The 27,900-nt window shown below is 43.3% G+C and overlaps 1 protein-coding gene across 1 annotated transcript in view; it reads left to right on the plus strand.

The window, feature by feature from the left end:
* LOC121585906 (transforming growth factor beta-2 proprotein) overlaps positions 1 to 27,900 on the plus strand; it is a 36,364-nt gene that overhangs the window by 2,626 nt on the left and 5,838 nt on the right. Inside the window, exon 2 of the mRNA XM_041902221.2 lies at positions 26,139 to 26,302. Within this exon, the coding sequence (XP_041758155.1) occupies positions 26,139 to 26,302 (164 nt within the window). The remainder of the gene's footprint in view (positions 1 to 26,138; positions 26,303 to 27,900) is intronic.

Here is a 27,900-nt window from a genome sequence, read left to right on the forward strand (position 1 = left end):
AATGTGCCAAGTGCAGTCAGGAAGGCATTTACAGGGTATAAATAATCCTGAGTCAACATCCAGAGAAAAAGCCCGGATTATTTTATTTATTTATCCTTTTTAATCTTCACTTTATAAAATGCTCCACTCTTTAGCTCCTGGGAGGAAAGATGACAAAGAGAGAGGCGGGAGAGAGAAAGTGAGAGAGGGAGTCTAACCACCAGTTGTTAGTCCCATAGTGCACAGCCAAAGACGCTACATTTTTAAAAACAGTCGACTGTGTGTGTAATCCAGTGAGAATGTCTTTGCCTGCGAAAAATGCACACAGACACACAAACACACAAGGGTATCAACCTTATTTGGTAGGGCGCCAGGAAGTCCTCAGAGGCAGCACTGCGGGCCACAACGGCACTGGAACCCGCACTAAAATGTGCAAGGGGGAGAGGATGGGCTGTGGAGTGGAGTGGGCCGGAGCAAGGGGGAGATGGGTGGGGTTAAGGGAGGGGGTGGTGGGGGGAGAGACAGAGGCCTGGCAGGGCCCATAGTGCACTATTTAAACCAGCGAGCAGGCATTGTACATATACTACTGTATGCTGCCCTGGGCTCTGCTCTGCCACTTGGTCCATGGAAAATTCCAGCAGGAGACCCACTGTTGCTGGGCTGTGGAGTGGTTGGTAGAAAGAGAACATATCCTTCCCCCATCCCCATCTCTTTCTCATCTCCCCACTCCTTTCTGCCCCTCATTGATACTCATTGGTCCCCATTTAAACTCTTTCCAATGTTTGCCTTCTCTCACCCCCCCCCCTTTCCCAATCTTATATGTATGTGTGTGTGCGTGCTGCATGCATTGCCTGTGTGTGTGCGTGCATCTTTTTCAACCTTGTCACCTAGGCTATGTCATGGGACAGTCTCTCATGATGCTGCATTAGTCTCGTCCATGATGGACTGTACAAACTGAACAAGCTGATACAGCATTTTCCTGTTAGCAGGCCCTCATTGCCCTATACAGAAATGCTTGTTTAGCATAGCCCTGTCTACTCTCTTTAAGTTATTGTATGTCTCCAGTGTGCTATAGCTCTCCTGTGGACTAGAGCCTTCCAGGAACACAGTGACCCTAGTGTGTGTGTGTGTGTGTGTCTGTTGGGGGATAGTTTTGCCATTCCCTTTACCGTGGCACATGGTTTGTGTATTACACTAAGCTGTCTTTATGATTGGTGTATGTATGTTTAAACTATATGTGTTGCTTGCTTTTATAAAATGGGATTTAGATGATGTCATGTACACAGCATCGTTCAAAGGCAGGGGTTAAACTAATAGCCTCATAATTTAGCAGCACATTAATTCTGACTTGTCCTTCATGGGCTCCTGAGTGGCGCAGCGGTCTAAGGCACTGCATCTCAGTGCTTGAGTCGTCACTACAGACCCCCTGGTTCGATTCCAGGCTGTATCACAACCGGCCGTGATTGGGAGTCCCATAGGGCGGCGCACAATTGGCCCAGCGTCGTCCGGGTTTGGCCGGGGTAGGCCGTCATTGTAAATAATAATTAGTTCTTAACTGACTTGCCTAGTTAAATAAAGGTTAAATAAAAATAAAACGTGCAAACCTTTATCAAGTATGGTAACGGTTGGAGAGGAGAAAACATTATAGCCTAGACTTAGAAGGATGGCATCGTGAGAGTAGCATCACCTATGCCGTCTTGTCCTTGTGATATGACAGGAATGCTGGTTGGTTAATATTTAGCAGTGGTGGAAAAAGTACCAATTGTCATACTTGAGTAAAAGTAAAGATAACTTAATAGAAAATGACTCAAGTAAAAGTGAAAGTCACCCAGTAAAATACTACTTGAGTAAAAGTCTAAAAGTATTTGGTTTTAAAGATACTTAAGTATCAAAAGTAAATGTAATTGCAAAAATATACTTAAGTATCAAAATAAAAGTAAAAGTATAAATCATTTCAAATCCCTTATTTTAAGCAAACCAGATGGCACCATTTTGTTTTTTGTTTTTTACATTTACGGATAGGCAGGGGCACACTCCAACACTCAGACATAATTTACAAACAAAGCATTTGTGCTTAGTGAGTCCGCCAGATCAGAGGCAGTAGGGATGACCAAGGAGGTTCTCTTGATAAGTGCGTGCATCGGACCATTTTCCAGTCCTGCTAAACATTCAAAACGAGTACTTTTGGGTTTCAGGGAAAATGTAAGGAGTAAAAAGTACATTATTTTCTTTAGGAATGTAGTGAATTAAAAGTAGTCAAAAATATAAATAGCACTTTACACCACTGAAACAAGTAACAACTTTACAATGCAAAGTGTTACAGCTGTACTTGAATATAGAACATTCTGCTCATTTATATACTGAACAAAAATATAAACGCAACATGCAACAATTTCAAAGATGTTACTGAGTTACAGTTCATATGAGGAAATCAGTCAACTGAAATACATTTGTTAGGCTATGGATTTCACATGACTTGGGCAAGGGCGCAGCCATGGGTGGGCCTGGGAGGGCATAGGCCCACCCACTTGGGAGCCAGGCCCACCTACTGGGCCTTATTACAGACAGAAATACTCCTCAGCGCCCCTTCAGACGATCCCGCAGGTGAAGAAGTCAGATGTAGAGGTCCTGGGCTGGCGTGGTTACACGTGGTCTACGGTTGTGAGGCCGGTTGGACGTTCTGCCAAATTCTCTAAAATGACATTGGAGGCGGCTTATGGTAGAGAAATTAACATTACATTCTCTGGCAACAGCTCTGGTGGACATTCCTGCGGTCAGGATGCCAATTGCACGCTCCCTGAAAACATGAGACACCTGTGGTATTGTGTTGTGTGACAAAACTGCACATTTTAGAGTTGCCTTTTATTGTCCCCAGCACAAGGTGCACCTGTGTAATGATCATGCTGTTTAATCAGCTTCTTGATATGCCACACCTGTCAGGTGGAGGGATTATCTTGGCAAAGGAGAAATGCTCACAAACAGGGATGTAAACAAATTTGTGCTAAAAGTTTGAGCGAAATATGCTTTTTGTGTGTATGGAACATTTCTTTGATATTTTATTTCAGCTCATGAAACATGGGACCAACACTTTACACACAGTTCAATCCTCCCATAATTTTAGTCATATCACTGGGAGAGTTTGTATTAAATTATATGTGGCATTTGATTTACATTGTTAACTTTGGAAATGTACATTGTCGAATAGAACAGTACATTGTACATAGTGTAGTACACTATCTAAATTACACTCAACGCATTAGACATTGATGTTTTGTACTCACAGCAAATCACTTGATATATTTCCAATTTATGAGACGTTGTTGGGCAAACAATTCAAAGTGTTTTAAGAGAGGTCAGCCATTAAGGAGCTAACACAGTGAGTGGAAAACATCTACCTGTTGTACCAGCGTAAATAGAGACTACATGTTGATTCTGCCTTTATTTAGTCATGTAGGTTCAAAGGAGCACTTATTAGCTAGCCTTTCGGTAACACGTCAGTACATTACACTTCGAACAGGTTCTGAACCTCAAACTTTACATGGTTAAAATAAAAGGCATTATGGCAGGTTTGAATCACTTTAGATTTGGAGTGCTTCGGTGTTATTCGCTCATAAAGCCTCATTGATATACATTTACATTTTAGTCATTTAGCAGACGCTCTTATCCAGAGCGACTTACAGTTAGATATACACTGTAGTTTGGTATAGTTAAGTAACGCTTTTTTAGTGCAGTAACACAACTCTACTGAGGTAAATTAATTTAATATGAACGTGATAGAACAATATCCATGTTACTGATCTGTGACAAGCTATGATGCTGATGAATAAGTCTGGAACCAACAGGACCCTGAACAGCTTCTACCCCCAAGCCATAAGACTGCTAAATAGTAAGTTAGTTAACCAATAGCTACTTGGACTATCTGCATTGACCCTTTTTGCACTAACTCTTGACTCATGACATACGCTGCTGCTGCTGTTTATTATCTATCCTGTTGTCTTTATCCCTACAGTGAGGGAAATAAGTATTTGATCCCCTGCTGATTTTGTACGTTTGCCCACTGACAAAGAAATGATCAGTCTATAATTTTAATGGTAGGTTTATTTGAACAGTGAGAGACAGAATAACAACAAAACAATCCAGAAAAACGCATGTCAAAAATGTTATAAATTGATTTGCATTTTAATGAGGGAAATAAGTATTTGACTCCCTCTCAATCAGAAAGATTTCTGGCTCCCAGGTGTCTTTTATACAGGTAACGAGCTGAGATTAGGAGCACACTCTTAAAGGGGAGTGCTCCTAATCTCAGCTTGTTACCTGTATAAAAGACACCTGTCCACAGAAGCAATCAATCAATCAGATTCCAAACTCTCCACCATGGCCAAGACCAAAGAGCTCTCCAAGGATGTCAGGGACAAGATTGTAGACCTACACAAGGCTGGAATGGGCTACAAGACCATTGCCAAGCAGCTTGGTGAGAAGGTGACAACAGTTGGTGCGATTATTCGCAAATGGAAGAAACACAAAAGAACTGTCAATCTCCCTCGGCCTGGGGCTCCATGCAAGATCTCACCTCGTGGAGTTGCAATGATCATGAGAACGGTGAGGAATCAGCCCAGAACTACACAGGAGGATCTTGTCAATGATCTCAAGGCATCTGGGACCATAGTCACCAAGAAAACAATTGGTAACACACTATGCCGTGAAGAACTGAAATCCTGCAGCGCCCGCAAGGTCCCTCTGCTCAAGAAAGCACATATACAGGGCCGTCTGAAGTTTTCCGATGAACATCTGAATGATTCAGAGGAGAACTGGGTGAAAGTGTTGTGGTCAGATGAGACCAAAATGGAGCTCTTTGACGTCAACTCAACTCGCCGTGTTTGGAGGAGGAGGAATGCTGCCTATGACCCCAAGAACACCATCCCCACCGTCAAACATGGAGGTGGAAACATTATGCTTTGGGGGTGTTTTTCTGCTAAGGGGACAGGACAACTTCACCGCATCAAAGGGACGATGGACGGGCCATGTACCGTCAAATCTTGGGTGAGAACCTCCTTCCCTCAGCCAGGGCATTGAAAATGGGTCGTGGATGGGTATTCCAGCATGACAATGACCCAAAACACACGGCCAAGGCAACAAAGGAGTGGCTCAAGAAGAAGCACATTAAGGTCCTAGAGTAGCCTAGCCAGTCTCCAGACCTTAATCCCATAGAAAATCTGTGGAGGGAGCTGAAGGTTCGAGTTGCCAAACATCAGCCTCGAAACCTTAATGACTTGGAGAAGATCTGCAAAGAGGAGTGGGACAAAATCCCTCCTGAGATGTGTGCAAACCTGGTGGCCAACTACAAGAAACATCTGACCTCTGTGATTGCCAACAAGGGTTTTGCCACCAAGTACTAAGTAATGTTTTGCAGAGGGGTCAAATACTTATTTCCCTCATTAAAATGCAAATCAATTTATAACATTTTTGACATGTGTGTCCCCGTGTTTGTTTGTTTACATGTGTGCTTGTGTGCATTCAAGCATGTATGTGCATGTGTTCTTGTCTGTGTGTGTACAGTATGTCTGTGTGCCTGTCTAGTATGTTAAAGGTCCAATGCAGCCGTTTTTATCTCAATATCAAATAATTTCTGGGTAACAATTAAGTACCTTACTGAGATTGTTTTAAATTAAAATGGTCAAAAACAAACAAAAATAGCTACTTAGCGAAAAACAATTTTTCAAGCAAGATTTTCGCTAGGACTGTCTGGGTGTGGTGAGGGGAAAACTAGCTGTTATTGGCAGAGAGGTTTGGAACTCTCTTTCTTATTGGTATATTAACTAATTTACCGCCTGGTGATGTCACCAGGCAGGCCAAAACTCCATCCCACCAAAACAGGCAGAAATTTCAGGCGGTCTTTTCAAACAGCTCTTACACTAAAAGAGCACTATCATCATTTGCACAATTTCACAGTATTATTCCAACCTCATAGTACAGGGAAATCACGTTTTTGACTTCACTGGGCCTTTAATTTAATATCAGCGTCTTTGTTAGTTTGTGTTTGACTGCTGGTGTATGTGTGTTTGGATGTGTTAGCTCAGTATGTTGAAGCCTTGTATGTGTTGAGCCTGGTGTGGCTCGATGTGTGTGATGGATTATGTTTAGTTAGTTTAAGTGAACACTCTTGCCTATTTCCCCTGCACTTCTGTAAATAAACATGGTCATGTGGCGTGTGTGTGCCTGCATCTGTATGTGTGTTCGTGCGTGTGTTGCTGCTTTGTGAGGAGAGGGCTGTACAAACAACAGCCAAACAGATTAACACAAACACTTTGTGGAGAGCGGGCCCGTTTGAACTGTTTGGGGGCGAGTCAAAGCCTCACGCTGCGTTTGCCACAATCATTAACTGCATCTCACTTTCACCAAGCAGTTTCAAGGGAGAGGGATTTTCCTGGGGTTGGTGCCACGGCACCTCAAGCAATTGCACGTCAGTCTTGAAGGGATATTGTCCGAAAGCAACTCCTATAGTCAATGTGTTGCTCCTTTATCCCTGCTTCAGGTATATGGCTGTGATACGTAATCCTATATCTTTCTTATACTGGTGGCTATATTGTTGCTGTGTCATGGAGTTGAGTTCTATCATAATGAAACTGTGTTTGATGTGTAATCATAATGCCATGTAGCCTAGGTGTTGTGTATTTCTTTGACTGAGGGATCTACAGTAGGTCTTTGTCAGTGTCAGTTTCTCTGCCGTTGTGCACCCTGTTGATGTCTCATCGGTGCTCTTAGAGAAGGAGAGAGAGAGAGAGAGAGAGAGACAGAGCCAGGAGGTATCAGCAGCAGCAGCAGCACTGTGGGGTTGTTGTTGAGAATGGGGCTCGGTCCTCCGTTAAACTTACGCAAGACCTGGACGCTGCTGACATTTTGAACTGGAGGACAACCGTGGCCAAGCAGCATTGCGTAACCGAGGGAAAGATAGACAAATAAACGGGGAAAGAGAGAGAAAGAGTAAGCAAAAGAATAACAACTGTTCCTCCGACAACTTTTCGGATTGTTTACAACAATGGGACAGGTTCCCATGTAAGATGATACTCTAACATGGGAGTGATAGAAGGGAATGAGAGCTAGTGCTGTTGTTAGTGGAGGGCAGTTTTAGTGAATGTGTCCTGCAGAGAGGCACGTTTTATGGGACTGTTGAATGTGTGATTGCGGTTTGTAATGTTATGCAATCGTCGAGCAGAGGATAGTGTATTGAAGTGTGTGTCATAGTGTTCCGAAGGTTTATGTATTCAGCAATTAATGAGGTGAGGTATTCTCCCACTGAGTTTGGACCAGGCCACTGCTACCCAGCATGCATGCACACTCTCTCTCTCTCGCTCTCTCTCTCTCTCGCTCTCGCTCTTGCTCGCTCCCTCTCGCTCTCTTTTGCTTTCTCTCGCTCTCTCTCATACACACATTTAAACACAAACACACCGCCATGAGGTCTCTCTCTCCTTCCCTCTTTGTCTATGTATCTCTCTTCGACTATCTCTCCTCATCTTTCTCCCTCACTGCTTTGTTATGCTGCTGCCTAGCTTGCTTGTTTTCTGGTTGCCATACAGCAACAGTGGAGAGGGACCATGTGTCTGTCTGGTGGCTGAAGCCCAAAAGCCCCTCTACCTTCCCTTCTCATCTGTCTCTGTCTCTGTCTCTGTCTCTGTCTCTGTCTCTGTCTCTCTCTCTCTCTCTCTCTCTCTCTCTCTCTCTCTCTCTCTCTCTCTCTCTCTCTCACTCACACACACACACACACTGTGTGTTTCTGTGTATGTGTGTATATATGTTTCTGTGTGTATGTGTTGGTCTGTTGCTGGGAAGGAGGCCTGTGGAGACTGACAGGCCTTCGTGGAAGGGGCTTCAAAGCACCGGGTATTTTTAGTTCCATGGGATTATGTGCAGAGTTGTTTTCAATTTGCTATTGGCAGGTGAGGGGCTGGGCGGAGGCGTCTGCAGGGAACGAGACAGTCTCACATTCCCTCTCGCTCTTTCTCTCACTTTCTGTCGTATTTTTCCCCCTTTACTCTCACTCTCCCCCCCACTCTTTCCTTTATTTCCTCCTGTCTGTCTGTCCCTGTATCCTTCTCGACTTCTCTCTCGATCTCTGTCTCGCTGTTCTCCTATTCCATCTGTCGAGTTTGTCTTTCTCAGCCGGACGCCTTTTCCTCTCCTTCTCTCTCCTTTCCTTTCCCCTCCTCTCTTTTCCAGCACCTTTTCCACCACCTCTTCGTTACCTTTTCTTGACTAATATTTCTCTCCTTCCTTATTGCTCATGCCTTTTTTTTTTTATCCTCAGATGTTCATCTTGATTCCACACAGGATCTGTCTCTCCCGCTCACCTTTGCATTCCTCCCTTCTATCTTTTCTCTCCTCTCCACGTCTCCTAATCTCAAATAAAATGTTATTTGTCACATGCTTCATAAACAACAGGTGTAGACTAACAGTGAAATTCTTACTTACGGGCCCTTCCCAACAATGCAGAGAGAAAGATATAGAATAAATAACATGAGGAATAAATTCACAATGAGTAACAATAACTTGGCTATATACACGGGGTACCAGTACTGAGTTGATGTGCAGGAGTACGAGGTAATTGAGGTAGACACAGTGCATTCAGAAAGTATTCAGGCCGCTTCCCTTTTTCCACATTTTGTTATGTTACAGCCTTATTCTAAAATTGATTAAATACATTTTTTCCCTCATCAATAGCCCATAATGACAAAGCGAAAAACATTTTTTTGGATTTGTTTTGCAAATGTATTACAAATAGAGTCCACCTGTGGTAAATTCAATTGATTGGACATGATTTGGAAAGGCACACCTGTCAATATAAGGTCCCACCCGATCGAACATCTCTGGAGAGACATGAAAATAGCTGTGCAGAGACGCTCCCCATCCAACCTGACAAAGCTTGAGAGGATCTGCAGAGAAGAATGGGAGAAACTCCCCAAATACAGGTGTGCAAAGCTTGTAGCGTAATATCCAAGAAGACTCGAGGCTGTAATCGCTGTCAAAGGTGCTTCAACAAAGTACAGAGTATAGTCTCTGAATACTTATGAAAATATGATTTTTTTTTATTTTAATTTTTTTTTATTAGCACAAATGTCCCAAAAAATATTGCTTTGTCATTTTGGGGTATTGTGTGTAGATTGATGAGGGGAAAAAACTATTTAATCAATTTTAGAATAAGGCTGTAATGTAACAAAATGTGGAAAAATCAAGGGGTCTGAATACTTTCTGAATGCACTGTATGTACATATAGGTAGGGGTAAAGTGACTAGGCAACAGCATAGATAATAAACAGTAACAGCAGCGTATGTGATGAGTCAAAAGAGTTAGTGCAAAGAGGGTCAAATGCAGGTACTTTTCTTACAAGGAAGAATGTAGGCAGACATAAAGAAATGTTGACGCACAATGATACATATTTAAGGTAATAGGCGTACTGGTGTTCCTAAATAAAAATTCCAGGTCGCGCAGAAAAATATTTAGGCACAAATGTGAGTAAAATGGTCGCACTGTAGAGTTCTGAGATATTTGGTTAACTATTTAGTAGTCTTATAGCTACTCTTGGTAGAAGCTGTTCAGGGTCCTGTTGGTTCCAGACTTGGTGCATCGGTAACACTTCCTGGTCCAGAGTGTGAGAGAGAGAACAGACTGTCCCTCCATAGAGGAAGCCTGGGGAATCTGAGCGCATGTCTTACAGAAGTGAGAAATGCTTCAAAATAGGTCAAATAATTCTCCCTTCGGTCTGTCCCGGCATCTCAGCACTGCAAACCAATATTTGGTCTCAATTTCCATTTTCAAATGGTAAAAATGACTCTGAGGTAGCAAACAGTTGCATCCGGTAATTTTACAAAGTCATAAATCAGACTTTTTGGGAATTTGAACAAACATTTGGATATTTTCCTCGTAATTCATGGCTTGTAGGACCATTCCAACAATGAAGAAAATGAATGTCTCCTCATAAAATATATACCACTTAATGTCATATTTGATTAAAGCCACATGTTATGCCATAAAGGTCTCCAGGCAACGCAAATGTTTTAATATTACACAAAACACCCTGTAATATCCCCCAGTTTGTCTGTCTGTGTGTGTGTGACTGTGTTTGCATGCGCCATGCCAATTTATCTGCAAAAACACTTGCAGGTGTTGTTATGAAATCCTAATAGCCAGTGCTAGTACCACATGTTTTTATTGAAACCGCAGTTTTTTGCCTGGTCCCAGATCTGCTTGTGCTGTATAACTAACTTCTGGTTGTTGTCATGCTAAATGTTTGGCATGACAATGATCATAGGAATTGAGAAGACAGCACACACAGATCTGGGACCAGGCAAGTTTTCTCCAGAGCAGAACCTTGTGAGTTAGGTATTTTAGCTTTTGTAGGCACTCTTCAGCAGTTTTTCAATGATTTGCACTGTTTATTATCAGGGAGTGAGGGCAGTTGTCTTCAGTTAAGGAGATGAAGGAGCTTGTTGAATGAGATGTCAATACAGTGTGTAGATCCTAAGTAAAAACTGTGCAGACATTTTTATTGGCTGACCATTAGCAAAAGGAGTCAAAGTCAAGTGCTGCTGGAGCAGTGGGCTCAGCCGAAACCAGCAGAGACCAACTCCAAATTAAACAGTTTGGCCTTAAATTGTTTCTTCCTTTCTCGAAGGTCAAATGTTTGCCCACTGCAGGTGTTTCACCGACCTGTGCCAAGCACCATAAAGTCCCTTTCATGTAAAAAAAAAAAAACAATCCTTAATGTCGCTCTGTAAAGTAGAAACCAGACACAGCTTGAAACATCGCTCTTTGACAAACAGTCTGCAATTAAGGGCAGTTTTAGTGTCATTACCGTATAAACTGAGAGAGTTTGGGCAGCTGGAGGCTAGTCTAACTTCTCCACACAGATACACACACACACACACACCACGGTGTACTGTATAAAACCTGCATGTCTGGAGTGCATTAAAGGACAAAGATGATGCTGGCTGCAGTTCTGGAACCGCTCTGGGGAAAGGAAGCAAGGGGGTGGAGCCAGGGCGCAGGAAGTGTGTGTAGGGTCAGTGGAGGTCAGTGACAGTGTGAGGAATGAAGGATGCTGGGAGGGGTTGCATTGGTTGGCACAGATCCCTGTGACTCTGCTGTTTAGATAACTGCACAGCAGACATTGAGCAGTTCACACGTGGGAAAGATGCATATTTAATGTAATGCCCCCAAGATGAAGGCTAGTCTATCAGTGGAGGCTCTTCAGAGAAGGAAGGGGAGGACCATCATACTAAGTGAATTTCATAAAAATGTAATTAGTGAAACATTAAAAAAGTTATCATTATTAGATATACTCACGTCACCAAATAACTGATTAAAACACACTGTTTTGCAATGAAGGTCTACAGGAGCCTTCTAGACCATGGTGTAGCTGGACACTCACTACCGAATTTCAAACTGCCTCTGGAAGCAACGTCAGCACAAGAACTGTTCGTCGGGAGGTTCATGAAATGGGTTTCCATGGCCGAGCAGCCTAAGATCACCATGCGCAAAGCCAAGTGTCGGCTGGAGTGGTGTAATGCTCGCCGCCATTGGACTCTGGAGCAGTGGAAACGCGTTCTCTGGAGTGATGAATCACGCTTCACCATCTGGCAGTCCGACGGACGAATCTGGGTTTGGCAGATGCCAGGAGAACGTTACCTGCCCGAATGCATAGTGCCAACTGTAAAGTTTGGTGGAGGAGGAATAATGGTCTGGGGCTGTTTTTCATGGTTCGGCTAGGCCCCTTATTTCGAGTGAAGGGAAATCTTAACGCTACAGCATACAATGACGTTCTAGAAGATTCTGTGCTTCCAACTTTGTGGCAACAGTTTTGGAAGGTCCTTTCCTGTTTCACAAAGCGGGATCCATACAGAAATGGTTTGTCAAGATCAGTGTGGAAGAACTTGACTGGCCTGCACAGAGCCCTGACTTCAACGCCGACTGCGAACCAGGCCTAATCGCCCAACATCAGTGCCCAACCTCACTAATGCTCTTGTGGCTAAATGGAAGCAAGTCCCGACAGCAATGTTTCAACATCTAGTGGAAAACCTTCCCAGAAGAGTGGAGGCTGTAATAGCAGCAAAGGGGGGACCAACTCCATATTAATGCCCATGATTTTGGAATGAGATGTTCGACGAGCAGGTGTCCACATACTTTTGGTCATGTAGTGTATGTGTAAATATATATATACACTACCAGTCAAAAGTTTGGACACACCTACTCATTCAAGAGTTTTTCTTTATTTTTACAATTTTTTACATTGTAGAATAATAGTGTAGACATCAAAACTATGAAATAACACATATGGAATCATGTAGTAACCAAAAAAATATATTTTATATTTGAGATTCTTCAAATAGCCACCCTTTGCCTTGGTGACACTCTTGGCATTCTCTCAACCAGCTTCATGAGGGAGTCACCTGGAATGCATTTCAATTAACAGGTGTGCCTTCTTAAAAGTTTGAGCCAATCAGTTGTGTCGTGACAAGGTAGGGGGGTATACAGAAGATAGCCCTATTTGGTAAAAGACCAAGTCCATTATGGCAAGAACAGCTCAAATAAGCAAAGAGAAACGACAGTCCATCATTACTTTAAGACATGAAGTTCAGTCAATACGGAACATTTCAAGAAAGTGCAGTTGCAAAAACCATCAAGCGCTATGATGAAACTGGCTCTCATGAGACCGCCATAGGAATGGAAGACCCAGAGTTACCTCTGCTGCAGAGGATAAGTTCATTAGAGTTACCAGCCTCAGAAATTGCAGGGCAAATAAATGCTTCACAGAGTTCAAGTCACAGACACATCTGAACATCAACTGTTCAGAGGGGACTGTGTGAATCAGGCCTTCATGGTCGAATTACTGCAAAGAAACCACTACTAAAGGACACCAATAAGAAGAGGAGACCTGCTTGGGCCAAGAAACACGAGCAATGGACATTAGACTGGTGGGAAGTTGTACTTTTTGAGAGTTTTGGTTCCAACCGTCGTGTCTTTGTGAGACGCGGTGTGGGTGAACGGATGATCTCCGCATGTGTATTTCCCACCATAAAGCATGGCGGAGGAGGTGTTATGGTGTGGGGGTGCTTTGCTGGTGACACTGTCTGTGATTTATTTAGAATTCAAAGCACACTTAATTATAATAACACTTTATTTCCCTAATTAAAATGCAAATCAATTTATAACATTTTTGAAATGTGTTTTTCTTGATTTTTTTGTTGTTATTCTGTCTCTCACTGTTCAAATAAACCTACCATTAAAATTATAGACTGATCATTTCTTTGTCAGTGGGCAAATGTACAAAATCAGCAGGGGATCAAATATTTTTTTCCCTCACTGTATATGTATATATAAGTATTTGATACACTGCCGATTTTGCAGGTTTTCCTACTTACAAAGCATGTAGAGGTCTGTAATTGTTATCATAGGTACACTTCAACTGTGAGAGACGGAATCTAAAACAAAAATCCAGAAAATCACATTGTATGATTTTTAAGTAATTAATTTGCATTTTATTGCATGACATAAGTATTTGATCACCTACCAACCAGTAAGAATTCCGGCTCTCACAGACCTGTTAGTTTTTCTTTAAGAAGCCATCCTGTTCTCCACTCATTACCTGTATTATCTGCACCTGTTTGAACTCGTTACCTGTATAAAAGACACCTGTCCACACACTCAATCAAACAGACTCCAACCTCTCCACAATGGCCAAGACCAGAGAGCTGTGTAAGGACATCAGGGATAAAATTGTAGACCTGCACAAGGCTGGGATGGGCTACAGGACAATAGGCAAGCAGCTTGATGAGAAGGCAACAACTGTTGGCGCAATTATTAGAAAATGGAAGAAGTTTAAGATGACGGTCAATCAACCTCGGTCTGGGGCTCCATGCAAGATCTCACCTCGTGGGGCATCAATGATCATGAGGAAGGTGAGGGATCAGCCCAGAACTACACGGCAGGACCTGGTCAATGACCTGAAGAGAGCTGGGACCACAGTCTCAAAGAAAACCATTAGTAACACACTACGCCGTCATGGATTAAAATCCTGCAGCGCACGCAAGGTCCCCCTGCTCAAGCCAGCGCATGTCCAGGCCCGTCTGAAGTTTGCCAATGACCATCTGGATGATCCAGAGGAGGAATGGGAGAAGGTCATGTGGCCTGATGAGACAAAAATATAGCTGTTTGGTCTAAACTCCACTCGCCGTGTTTGGAGGGAAGAAGAAGGATGAGTACAACCCCAAGAACACCATCCCAACCGTGAAGCATGGAGGTGGAAACATCATTCTTTGGGGATGCTTTTCTGCAAAGGGGACAGGACGACTGCACCGTATTGAGGGGAGGATGGATGGGGCCATGTATCGCGAGATCTTGGCCAACAACCTCCTTCCCTCAGTAAGAGCATTGAAGATGGGTCGTGGCTGGGTCTTCCAGCATGACAACGACCGAAACACACAGCCAGGGCAACTAAGGAGTGGCTCCGTAAGAAGCATCTCAAGGTCCTGGAGTGGCCTAGCCAGTCTCCAGACCTGAACCCAATAGAAAATCTTTGGAGGGAGCTGAAAGTCCGTATTGCCCAGTGACAGCCCCGAAACCTGAAGGATCTGGAGAAGGTCTGTATGGAGGAGTGGGCCAAAATCCCTGCTGCAGTGTGTGCAAACCTGGTCAAGACCTACAGGAAACGTATGATCTCTGTAATTGCAAACAAAGGTTTCTGTACCAAATATTAAGTTCTGCTTTTCTGATGTATCAAATACTTATGTCATGCAATAAAATGCAAATTAATTACTTAAAAATCATACAATGTGATTTTCTGGATTTTTGTTTTAGATTCCGTCTCTCGCAGCTGAAGTGTACCTATGATAAAAATTACAGACCTCTACATGCTTTGTAAGTAGGACAACCTGCAAAATCGGCAGTGTATCAAATACTTGTTCTCCCCACTGTAGATATTTATATACCCAGTTATATATATACAGTTGAAGTAGGAAGTTTACATACAGTTTAGCCAAATACATTTAAACTCAGTTTTTCGCAATTCCTGACATGTAATCCTAGGAAAAATTCCCTGTCTTAGGTCAGTTAGGATCACCACTTTATTTTAAGAATGTGAAATGTCAGAATAATAGTAGAGAGTGATTTATTTCAGCTTTTATTTATTTTGTCACATTCCCAGTGGGTCAGAAGTTTACATACACTCAATTAGTATTTGGTAGCATTGCCTTTAAATTGTTTAAGTTGGGTCAAATGTTTCAGGTAGCCTTCCACAAGCTTCCCACAATAAATTGGGTGAATTTTGGCCCATTCCTACTGACAGAGCTGGTGTAACTAAGTCAGGTTTGTAGGCCTCCTTGCTCGCACACGCTTTTTCAGTTCTGCCCACACATTTTCTATAGGATTGAGGTCAGGGCTTTGTGATGGCCACTCCAATACCTTGACTTTATTGTCCTTAAACCATTTTGCCACAACTTTGGAAGTATGCTTGGGGTTATTGTCCATTTGGAAGATTCATTTGCGACCAAGCTTTAACTTCCTTACTGATGTCTTGAGATGTTGCTTCAATATATACACATAATTTTCCTTCCTCATGATGCCATCTATTTTGTGAAGTGCACCAGTCCCTCCTGCAGCAAACCACCCCCACAGCATGATGCTGCCACCCCCGTGCTTCACGGTTGGGATGGTGTTCTTCGGCTTGCAATAACCCCCTTTTTCCTCCAAACATAACGATGGTTATTATGGCCAAACAGTTCTATTTTTGTTTCATCAGACCAGAGGACATTTCTCCAAAAAGTACGATCTTTGTCCCCATGTGCAGTTGCAAACCGTAGTCTGGCTTTTTTATGGCGGTTTTGGAGCAGTGGCTTCTTCCTTGCTGAGTGTCCTTTCAGGTTATGTCGATACAGGACTCGTTTTACTGTGGATATAGATACTTTTGTACCTGTTTCCTCCAGCATCTTCACAAGGTCCTTTGCTGTTGTTCTGGGATTGATTTGCACTTTTCGCACCAAAGTACATTCATCTCTAGGAGACAGAACGCGTCTCCTTCCTGAGCGGTATGACGGCTGTGTGGTCCCATGGTGTTTATACTTGAGTACTATTGTTTGTACAGATGAACATGGTACCTTCAGGCATTTGGAAATTGCTCCGAAGGATGAACCAGACTTGTGGAGGTCAATTTTTTTTTATCTGAGGTCTTGGCTGATTTCTTTTGATCTTCCCATGATATCAAAGAGGCACTGAGTTTGAAGATAGGCCTTAAAATACATCCACAGGTACACCTCCAATTGACTCAAATGATGTAAATTAGCCTATCATAAGCTTCTAAAGCCATGACATCATATTCTGGAATTTTCCAAGCTGTTTAAAGGCACAGTCAACTTAGTGTATGTAAACTTCTGATCCACTGGAATTGTGATACAGTGAATTATAAGTGAAATCATCTGTCTGTAAACAATTGTTGGAAAAATTACATTAGTTTGTTAACAAGAAATTTGTGGAGTGTTTGAAAAACGAGTTTTAATGACTCCAACCTAAGTGTATGTAAACTTCCGACTTCAACTGTATGTATATGTATATGTGTATGTATATGTGTGTATATATAAATGTATATGTGTATGTGTATATATATATATATATATATATATATATATATATATATATATATATATATATATATATATATATAGGACACTACTTGCTCTATAGGACACTACTTGTGAGAAGGAGAGCATATTAATGCCCATGATTTTGGAATGAGATGTTCGGTGAGCAGGTACTTGCCTTCGGAAAGTATTCAGACCCCTTGACTTTTTCCACATTTTATTACTTTACAGCCTTATTCTAAAATTGATTAATTGTTTCCCCCCTCATCAATTAAACAGGTTTTTATCATTTTTTTGCTAAATTAATGGAAGAAAAAATATATATGTCACATTTACGTAACTATTCAGACCCTTTACTCAGTACTTTGTTGAATCACCTTTGGCAGCAATTACAGCCTTGCGTCTTCTTGGGTGTGACCCTACAAGCTTGGCACACTTGTATTTGGATAGTTTCTCCCATTCTTCTCTGCAGATCCCCTCCAGCTTTGTCAGGTTGATGGGGAGCGTTGCTGCACAGCTATTTTCAGGTCTCTGCAGAGATGTTCTATCGGGTTCAAGTCCAGGCTCTGGCTGGGCCACTCAAGGACATTCAGAGACTTGTCCCGAAACCACTCCTGCGTTGTATTGGCTGGGTGCTTAGTGTCGTTGTCCTGTTGGAAGGTGAACCTTCGCCCCAGTCTGAGGTCCTGAGCGCTCTGGAGAAGGTTTTCATCAAGGATCTCTCTGTACTTTGCTCCGTTCATCTTTGCCTCGATCCGGACTAGTCTCCCAGTCCCTGCCGCTAAAAAACACCCCCACAGCATGATGCTGCCACCACCTTGCTTCACCGTAGGGATGGTGCCAGGTTTCCTACAGATGTGACGCTTGGCATTCAGGCCAAAGAGTTCAATCTGGTTTTCATCAGACCAGATAATCTTGTTTCTCATGGTCTGAGAGTCTTTTGGTGCCTTTTGGCAAACTCCAATCGAGCTGTCGTGCCTTTTACTGAGAAGTGGCTTCCGTCTGGCCACTCTACCATAAAATCCTGATTGGTGGAGTGCTGCAGAGATGGTTGTCCTTCTGGAAGGTTCTCCCATCTCCACAGAGGAACTCTAGAGCTCTGTTAGAGTGACCATTGGGTTCTTGGTCACCTTCCTGAGCAAGGCCCTTCTCCCCCGATTGCTCATTTTGGCCGGGCAGCCAGCTCTAGGAAGAGTCTTGGTGGTTCCCAACTTCTCCATTTAAGAATGATGGAGGCCACTGTGTTCTTGGGGACCATCAATTCTGCAGAATTTTTTGTACCCTTCCCCTGATCTGTGCCTCGATACAATCCTGTCTCGGAACTCTACGGACAATTCCTTCGACCTCATGGCTTGGATTTTGCTCTGACATGCACTGTCAACTGTGGGACCTTATATAGACAGGTGTGTGCCTTTCCAAATCATGTCCAATCAATTTAATTTACCACAGGTGGACTCCAATCAAGTTGTAGAAACATCTCAAGGATGATCAATGGAAACAGGATGCACCTGAGCTCAATTTCGAGAAAATTTAAAATAAAATTTGATTTGATTTGAGTCTCATAGCAAAGGATCTGAATATTTATGTAAATAAGGTATTTCTGTTTTTTATATGTAATACATTTACAAACATTTCTAAAAACCTGTTTTTGCTTTGTCATTATGGGGTATTGTGTGTAGATTACTGAAGATTTTGGATTTATTTAATCCATTTTAGAATGAGTCTGTAACGTAACAAAATGTGAAAAAAGTCAAGGGGTCTGAATACTCATAATAGGGCACATTAGATTGTATACATTTTGAATGTGGCCTAATATACAAGAACCAACCCCACATCCCTGGTGTCACAGGCACCCTCTTCCAGTGAACTCAGCCATTGTAACCACACCAGCCGCTAGTGTTGCTTTAACCTGCCATGGCAGTACTCTGTGTCAGCAGCACAGGGTGGAGAGAGAGTCCAGCCAAGCCTAGCACACTGCCCTCTCTTTCCTCTCAGGAAGGAAGTTGATGTTTGAAGTATCCCAGGACAGGTTTTCATCGCCCCGCGCAGGAAGAAATTAATGGTGTATTCTTATGAAACAGTGTGATCCCCGAAAGATGGGCCCAGTTTTTTTCCTCCCTTCCTTGCTTGTATGTGACTTGCCCCTTGCCAGGCCGTCATAACTGACTTGCCTGGTTGAAAAATGTGATTATATAAAAAGTATGTTCTTGTTTTTTATTATTATTGGGTTTTTCTTTATTTTTACTATTTTCTACATTGTAGAATAATAGTGAAGACATCAGAACTATGAAATAACAAATATGGAATCATGTAGTAACCACAAAGGTGTTAAACAAATCAAAATATATTTTATATTTGAGATTCTTCAAAGTAGCCACCCTTTGCCTTGATGACAGCTTTGCACACTCTTGGCATTCTCTCAACTATCTTCATGAGGTAGTCACCTGGAATGCATTTCAATTAATAGGTGTGCCTTGTTAAAAGTAAATTTGTGGAATTTCTTTCTTTCCTTAATGCGTTTGAGCCAATCAGTTGTGTTGTGACAAGGTAGAGTTGGTATACAGAAGATAGCCCTGTTTGTTAAAATACCAAGTCCATATTATGGCAAGAACAGCTCAAATAAGCAAAGAGAAACGACAGTCCATCATTACTTTAAGACATGAAGTTCAGTCAATACGGAACATTTCAAGAAAGTGCAGTCGCAAAAACCATCAAGCGCTATGATGAAACTGGCTATCATGAGGACCGCCACAGGAAAGGAAGACCCAGAGTTACCTCTGCTGCAGAGGATAAGTTCACTAGAGTTAACTGCACCTCAGATTGCAGCACAAATAAATGCTTCACAGAGTTCAAGTAACAGACACATCTCAACATCAACTGTTCAGAGGAGACTGTGTAAATCAGGCCTTCATGGTCGAATTGCTGCAAAGAAACCACTACTAAAGGACACCAATAAGAAGAAGAGAGTTGCCTGGGCCAAGAAACATGAGCAATGGACATTAGACCGGTGGAAATCTGTCCTTTAGTCTGATGAGTCCAAATTTGAGATTATTGGTTCCAACCGCCGTATCTTTGTGAGACACAGAGTAGGGAAACGGATGATCTCCGGATGTGTGATTCCCACTGTGAAGCATGGTGTGGGGGGGCTTTGCTGGTGACACTGTCTGTGATTTATTTTGAATTCAAGGCACACTTAACCAGCATGGTTACCACAGCATTCTGGAGCGATATGCCATCCCATCTGGTTTGCGCTTAGTGGGACTGTCATTTGTTTTTCAACAGGACAATGACCCAAAACACACCTCAGAGAATTTCAACAAGCATTTTGCTACGGCTGGCCATGCGTTCCACCTGGCTACCACTACCCCGGCCACCAGCTCTGCACCCTCCGCTGCAACTTGCCCATGCCCCCCCCGCTTCTCCTTCACACAAATTCAGACAGCTGATGTTCTGAAAGAGCTGAAAAATCTGGACCCCTACAAATCAGCTGGGCTAGACAATCTGGACCCTTTCTTTCTAAAATTAGCCGCCAGAATTGTCGCAACCCCTATTGCTAGCCTGTTCAACCTCTCTTTCGTAACGTCTGAGATCCCCAGAGATTGGAAAGCTGCCGCGGTCATCCCCCTCTTCAAAGGGGGTGGCACTCTAGATCCAAACTGTTACAGACCTATATCCATCCTGCCCTGCCTTTCGAAAGTATTTGAAAGCCAAGTTAATTATCATCACCGACCATTTCGAATCCCACCGTACCTTCTCCGCTATGCAATCCGGTTTCTGAGCTAGTCATGGGTGCACCTCAGCCACGCTCAAGGTCCTAAACGATATTATAACCGCGATCGATAAAAGACAGTACTGCACAGCCATCTTCATCGACCTGGCCAAGGCTTTTGACTCTGTCAACCACCGTATTCTTATCGGCAGACTAAATAGCCTTGGTTTCTCTAATGACTGCCTTGCCTGGTTCACCAACTACTTCTCAGATAGAGTTCAATGTGTCAAATCGGAGGGCCTGTTGACTGGACCTCTGGCCGTCTCTATGGGGGTGCCATGGGGTTCAATTCTCGAGCCGACTCTATTCTCTGTGTATATCAATGATGTCGCTCTTGCTGCTGGTGACACTCGGATCCACCTCTATGCGGACGACACCATTTTGTATACATCTGGCCCTTCATTGGACACTGTGTTAACAAACCTCCAAACGAGCTTCAACGCCATACAACACTCCTTCCGTAGCCTCCAACTGCTCTTAAACACTAGTAAAACTAAATGCATGCTCTTCAACCAAACGCTGCTTGCACCCACCCACCCGACTAGAATCACTACTCTCGGCGGGTCTGACCTAGAGTATGTGGACAACTACAAATAACTAGGTGTCTGGTTAAACTGTAAACTCTCCTTCCAGACTCACTTTAAGCATCTCCAACAAAAGTTAGATCTAGAATCAGCTTCCTATTTCGCAACAAAGCCTCCTTCACTCATGCTGCCAAACATGCCCTCGTAAAACTGACTATCCTACCGATCCTTGAATTCGGCGATGTCATTTACAAAATAGCCTCCAACACTCTACTCAGCAAATTGGATGTAGTCTATCACAGTGCCATCCGTTTTGTCACCAAAGCTCCATATACTACCCACCATTGTGACCTGTACGCTCTTGTTGGCTGGCCCTCACTACATATTCGTTGCCAAACCCACTGGCTCCAGGTCATCTATAAATCACTGCTAGGCAAATCCCTGTCTTATCTTAGCTCACTGGTCACCATAGAGTCTGAGTTGGACCGTGAAGGAAAAGCAGCCATCAAGTGCTCAGCATATGTGGGAACTCCTTCAAGGGTGTTGGAAAAGCATTCCTCATGAAGCTGGTTGAGAGAATGCCAAGAGTGTGCAAAGCTGTCATCAAGGCAAAGGGTGGCTACTTTGAAAAATATCAAATATATTTTGATTTGTTTAACACTTTTTTTGCTACTACATTATTCCATATATGTTATTTCATAGTTCTGATGTTTTCGCTATTATTCTGCAATGTAGAAAATAGTAAACATAAAGAAAAACCCTGGAATGAGTAGTTGTGTCCAAACTTTTGACTGGTACTGTACATGGGGGCATTATAGTATTTTTCTCCCAGCAGCACATGCCTGACTATTTTGCCATTGGCCTATGATGTCATGGAAGTGATGAGTAATGAAGGGAATGATTAGAGGGATCAGGGGGCTGTCTATTCGCTGTGTGTGACAGCTCTCATGTGACATCAGGCTCCCCTCTGTGAGGAAAGAGAGAAGAAGGGAGGCCTTGGTCTGGTTAATGAAAGTATAGTGCAACCCCGTTCCGTGTGTGACATCACCACTGCCTCCTCGCTTCTCAATTCCCTGAATGAGCCCGGGTGCAGTGCCACAGAAAGACCACAGCGGCGCCAGTTGTGGTGGATCATTTTGGTGTCACGTTCATATAAATTAGTGTTAACGTGGTCTGACTGACACACTCTCTCTCTCTCTCTCTCTCTCTCTCTCTGTCTCTCTCTCTCTCTCTCTCTGCCACTGAACCTCATGTCAACCAGTGGTTGGCTTATTGAGTCACCCAGAATTCCCCAGTTGACTTGACCATGACATGAAGAGATCAGGATTTATTACCGTCTGAGGGAGGATGTATTACTGTATTGTGTGTGTGTGTGTCTGCTTGACTGTTTATGTTTTGTTGAGTAAAAGGACCTATTGTGTAGTAGTTGTGTGTGAGAGAGCATTCCATATGTATATAACGGATATACAGTAGCTTTGTGTGTGTGTGTTTGCGTGCTTGCGTGTTTGTTGAGTTGAGTTTATTACGATCCCCATTAGCTACTGTACATGCAGCAGCTACTCTTCCTGGGGTCCACATAAAACATACAAATACATAACGAAATACAGAACAGTTATAGACAAGAACAACATAAGATATCACATTAAATTAAAAATATATATTTTTAATTTTAAAAAGAGTTATATAGGAAAGACACAAGGAGACAACAAAAAATACTATTTACACACTTCATATATACATATTCATATTCTTATATACAGTACAGTTAGATTAGGTCTTTAGAAAGAGGAGGCACTGTTATACACAATGTATTCTTTATCTGTTTTTTAAAGCTAAACTTTGCTTGAGTAATCTCTGGTGGCAGAGCATTCTACGATGACATGGCTCTATACATAACTGAGCGACGCATTAAATCTGTTTTTGGTTTGGGTACCGTGAAGAAACCTGTTGTGGCGTGTCTGGTGGGGTATGTACAGTGAGGGAAAAAAGTATTTCATCCCCTGCTATTTTGTACGTTTGCCCACTGACAAAGAAATGATCAGTCTATAATTTTAATGGTAGGTTTATTTGAACAGTGAGAGACAGAATAACGCATGTCAAAAATGTTATAAATTGATTTGCATTTTAAGGAGGGAAATAAGTATTTGACCCCCTCTCAATCAGAAAGATTTCTGGCTCCCAGATGTCTTTTATACAGGTAACGAGCTGAGATTAGGAGCACACTCTTAAAGGGAGTGTTCCTAATCTCATTTTGTTACCTGCATAAAAGACACCTGTCCACAGAAGCAATCAATCAATCAGATTCCAAACTCTCCACCATGGCCAAGACCAAAGAGCTCTCCAAGAATGTCAGGGACAAGATTATAGACCTACACAAGGCTGGAATGGGCTACAAGACCACCGCCAAGTAGCTTGGTGAAAAGGTGACAACAGTTGGTGCGATTATTCGCAAATGGAAGAAACACAAAAGACCTGTCAGTCTCCCTCGGCCTGGGGCTCCATGCAAGATCTCACCTCGTTGAGTTGCAATGATCATGAGAACGGTGAGGAATCAGCCCAGAACTACACGGGAGGATCTTGTCAATGATCTCAAGGCAGCTGGGACCATAGTCACCAAGAAAACAATTGGTAACACACTATGCCGTGAAGGACTGAAATCCTGCAGCGCCCGCAAGGTCCCCCTGCTCAAGAAAGCACATATACAGGGCCGTCTGAAATTTGCCAATGAACATCTGAATGATTCAGAGGAGAACTGGGTGAAAGTGTTGTGGTCAGATGAGACAAATGGAACTCTTTGGCATCAACTCAACTCGCCGTGTTTGGAGGAGGAATGCTGCCTATGACCCTAAGAACACCATCCCCACCGTCAAACATGGAGGTGGAAACATTATGCTTTGGGGGTGTTTTTCTGCTAAGGGGACAGGACAACTTCACCGCATCAAAGGGATGATGGACGGGGCCATGTACCGTCAAATCTTGGGTGAGAACCTCCTTCCCTCAGCCAGGGCATTGAAAATGGGTCGTGGATGGGTATTCCAGCATGACAATGACCCAAAACACACGGCCAAGGCAACAAAGGAGTGGCTCAAGAAGAAGCACATTAAGGTCCTGGAGTGGCCTAGCCAGTCTCCAGACCTTAATCCCATAGAAAATCTGTGGAGGGAGCTGAAGGTTTGAGTTGCCAAACGTCAGCCTCGAAACCTTAATGACTTGGAGAAGATCTGCAAAGAGGAGTGGGACAAAATCCCTCCTGAGATGTGTGCAAACCTGGTGGCCAACTACAAGAAACGTCTGACCTCTGTGATTGTCAACAAGGATTTTGCCACCAAGTACTAAGTAATGTTTTGCAGAGGGGTCAAATACTGATTTCCCTCATTAAAATGCAAATCAATATATAACATTTTTGACATGCGTTTTTCTGGATTTTTGTTGTTGTTATTCTGTCTCTCACTGTTCAAATAAACCTACCATTAAAATTATAGACTGATCATGTCTTTGTCAGTGGGCAAACGTACAAAATCAGCAGGGGATCAAATACTTTTTTCCCTCACTGTATGTCTGTTTGAAGTGTATCCAAATAGATTGTATGTGTGCGAATGGATATCCAGACCTGTACAGTAGGTGAGTGTGTGTTAATTGTGGTTAGTCCAGCTGCACTATTCCCTGTGCCCTCGGTCAATGCGGCCAGTGTTGTGTTAAGCACAGCGGCCTCATTCATGAGGCAGCACCGCTGTGTAGAAGTTACACACAGCCTTAAGCTGGCCCATTGGGACTTGGAAGTGTGACTTTCTCTGTTGACGGATGGGAAGGAAGCGAGCAAGAGCGTAGTTAGTCTTGGCTCATCTGACTCTCTGGTCACAGAGAGAAGGGTTAGTGTTGGCGCGCCCAGACCATTGGTCACTGGCGCAACACACAGAGAGAGAGAAATACAGAGAGAGAGAAATACAGAGAGAGAGAAAATGAGAGAGAGAAAAAAGATTGATAGACTGATTAAAAAAATACAGGAACTGCTCTGAAACATGACGCTGGGACGGGTATTTGGTAGGTGCCTGTGAGAGACCTGAGTGTGAATCTCACTAAGAAGATCAAAGGTCACATTAGACACAGTCACCTCACACATGCTCCCTCTGGCACAAGAGCATTGTCACAGCTTTGTGTTTAACACACACACAAACCGCACACACACGCAAGCTATTATAATTCAAATCAAATCCAATTTTATTGGTCACATACACATGTTTAGCAGACGTTATTGCGGGTGTAGCGAATTGCTTGTGCTTCTAGCTCCGACAGTGCAGTAATATCTATCAAGTAATATTTGAGATAACTAATTTATCTCAGTGTTTAGTAAAGTAAATGGTATTTTGGCTGTAGTTGTCCTTTTAGGTCTGGTCCAAGTACAACTTAGCAGTTTCTCTCCCCCTTCTCTCCTCCCCCTCCCTCCTGTCTTGATGGTCGTTGCGGTTGTATACTCTCTTTAAACAAACCACGGTGGCTGGCTAATCCTGGGCTTCTGCCTAACGTTGCAGCCATCAATTTAAGGCTCTGGGCCTCCTAATACACCGTGGTGTAGGGAACTGTCAAACACACCGCCGCACACATGGTTCCCAGCATTACGGTTGTTGCATTACTTTCTGCGCCCGAGCCTGGCTGTCAGGCGCACCACTACACACAGGGTTGTCAGTGCTAAGTGCGTCACCCGGTTCTACTGTGTAAGCTTCTGTCAAACACACGCTTCCACCACACATGGTTTTGAGTAGTGTGTGAGTGTTACAGTACTACTGTGCAGGTCCCGTATCAGATACTTACACAGAGCTACACACATGTTCGGGAGTATTCAGTGAGCGTTACCATAGTACCGGGTTCCTATAGGAACCATATGTACTGCAGCATTACCCCAAGTGATCCGAGAGACAAGGAGACGTGTGTGTCTGAACATTGCAAGAGAGCGAATGGCATCAATTCTAATCTGGTGTGTGAGCTATTTGAAAACTGCTGTGGTTTCTGATAGAGAATTTGACCATTCTTTGAAGTTGCGAAGATGAGAGTGAACGTCATTTTGCCTTTTATGACCTCTCAACTGAACACAGTGAGTAAATAAACTGGGGAAGAGTAAAAGTAGGGAAGAATTTTCACCCTGTCAGCCATTACATTTGGATTGGGCTTGTCTTTACACACGCACACAAACACAATCGTCAGTCGTGTTGCTGAACTCCGTCCTCCGTCCTCCTTCCTGTGTTTCAGATGTCATCTCTCCCATGCACTACAACCCGTACTACAGACGGCTCACCTTCGACGTGACCTCCATGGAGAAGAATGCCTCTAACCTGGTCAAGGCTGAGCTACGCGTCTTCCGCCTCCAGAACCCCAAGGCCCGCGTGTCTGAACAGAGGATCGAGCTCTACCAGGTAAACCTCCTTCTGTCCTCATCTCTAACCAGGTTTCCATCCAATATTTTATTTGTTATTTGTTATTATTGTTGGTATTTTACCCCCTTTTTCTCCCCAATATTGATCATGTGTCATCGCTGCAACTCCACAACGGGCTCGGGAGGCGAAGGTCCAGTCATGCGTCCTCCGAAACATGACCCGCCAAACCATGCTTCTTAACACCCGCCCACTTAACCCGGAAGTCAGCCGCACCAATGTGTCGGAGGAAACATTGTTCAACTGACGACCGAAGTCAGCCTGCAGGCGTCCGGCCCGCCACAAGGAGTCGCTAGAGCGCGATGAGCCAAGTAAAGCCCCCCCGGCCAAACCCTCCCCTAACCCGGACGACGCTGGGCCAATTGTGCGCCGCCCTATGGGACTCCCGATCACGGCCAGTTGTGATACAGCCTGGGATCGAACCAGGTCTGTAGTGACGCCTCTAGCACTGCGATGCAGTGCCTTAGACCGCTGCGCCACTCGGGAGGCCAATGTGAGTAAAGTACCGTTGGATAAAACATTTTACGACCAGCCTGATGGAAACAGAACATTTGTCGGTAAACTTTCCAAATGTAGACTAAACAAAGTACGCTAGACAGGGTGGCATCTTTTTGTGTCAGTAAATTAATTATGTGAGAAATGTCGGTGGAAATGCTATTATTCACAAATATTGATATAATAACCATCATATCGAAGTAAACTTGGAGTCACGCGATGACATGTTGTGTGGTACTCCCACTATGACTTGTACGGAAAGCATGCGGTTTATTAGGCTACAGATTAAATAAATTATGATGAACTTCACAGGTTGGAGAAAGTGCAAGGTGATGAGCTTGATGCTCCTTTCCAATAAATATCGAGGGTCTTATTCTGGTGACATGATCATCGATGCTTGGCTGCCGTTTGACAAATAAATAATAATCTCATCTTGTAGGCTATAGGCCTACCCACACTGTATCTGCGAGCTGTTGGCTAGAGAGCACATGCCAATACCAGAGTTGGCACAGTCGCTATATAAAGCAACATTGTTTGTGAGAAAACCATCAGTAGAGTTGAAAATGCAATGGAAACCCATTGAACTTGTATTTTTTATTCGGTACATGGGAATTTAACCACAAAAAGGTATTTCTATGTTCACTATGTCATCACGCACAGCTTTTTATCCACAACAAGTCCATTTGATGGAAACACATCTCTGGTGGGAAAATGTGCATATTGTTTTTATGTGGATTGTAGAATATTCGCATGAAAATCTGTAGCCAGTTGGATGAAAACCTAGTTGATTAACCACTCTGAGCTGGATCTAGTGTAATTTCCACTTAAGGTCAAAACAGACCATGCCAGCGAATGGTCAAAAGCAGTGAGTTCGCATCGTATCACATCTGACCACAGAACAACTGCTGTCATTTTCTGTTAATTTCCCGACGATTCTACATGTGCAATCGCCACCGTTCATCGACACCCAGCAGGTGATTTACTATGCACGGCTGATGTACATTATGGTGTGTATTTTCCTTTAGTCTTTACTCAACCACTCCATACTATATACATACTGTGTCTCTATTGGCACACCTGACACA

Source organism: Coregonus clupeaformis, unplaced genomic scaffold (genome assembly GCF_020615455.1).
Source record: "Coregonus clupeaformis isolate EN_2021a unplaced genomic scaffold, ASM2061545v1 scaf0596, whole genome shotgun sequence".
NCBI classification, from domain to species: Eukaryota; Metazoa; Chordata; class Actinopteri; order Salmoniformes; family Salmonidae; genus Coregonus; species Coregonus clupeaformis.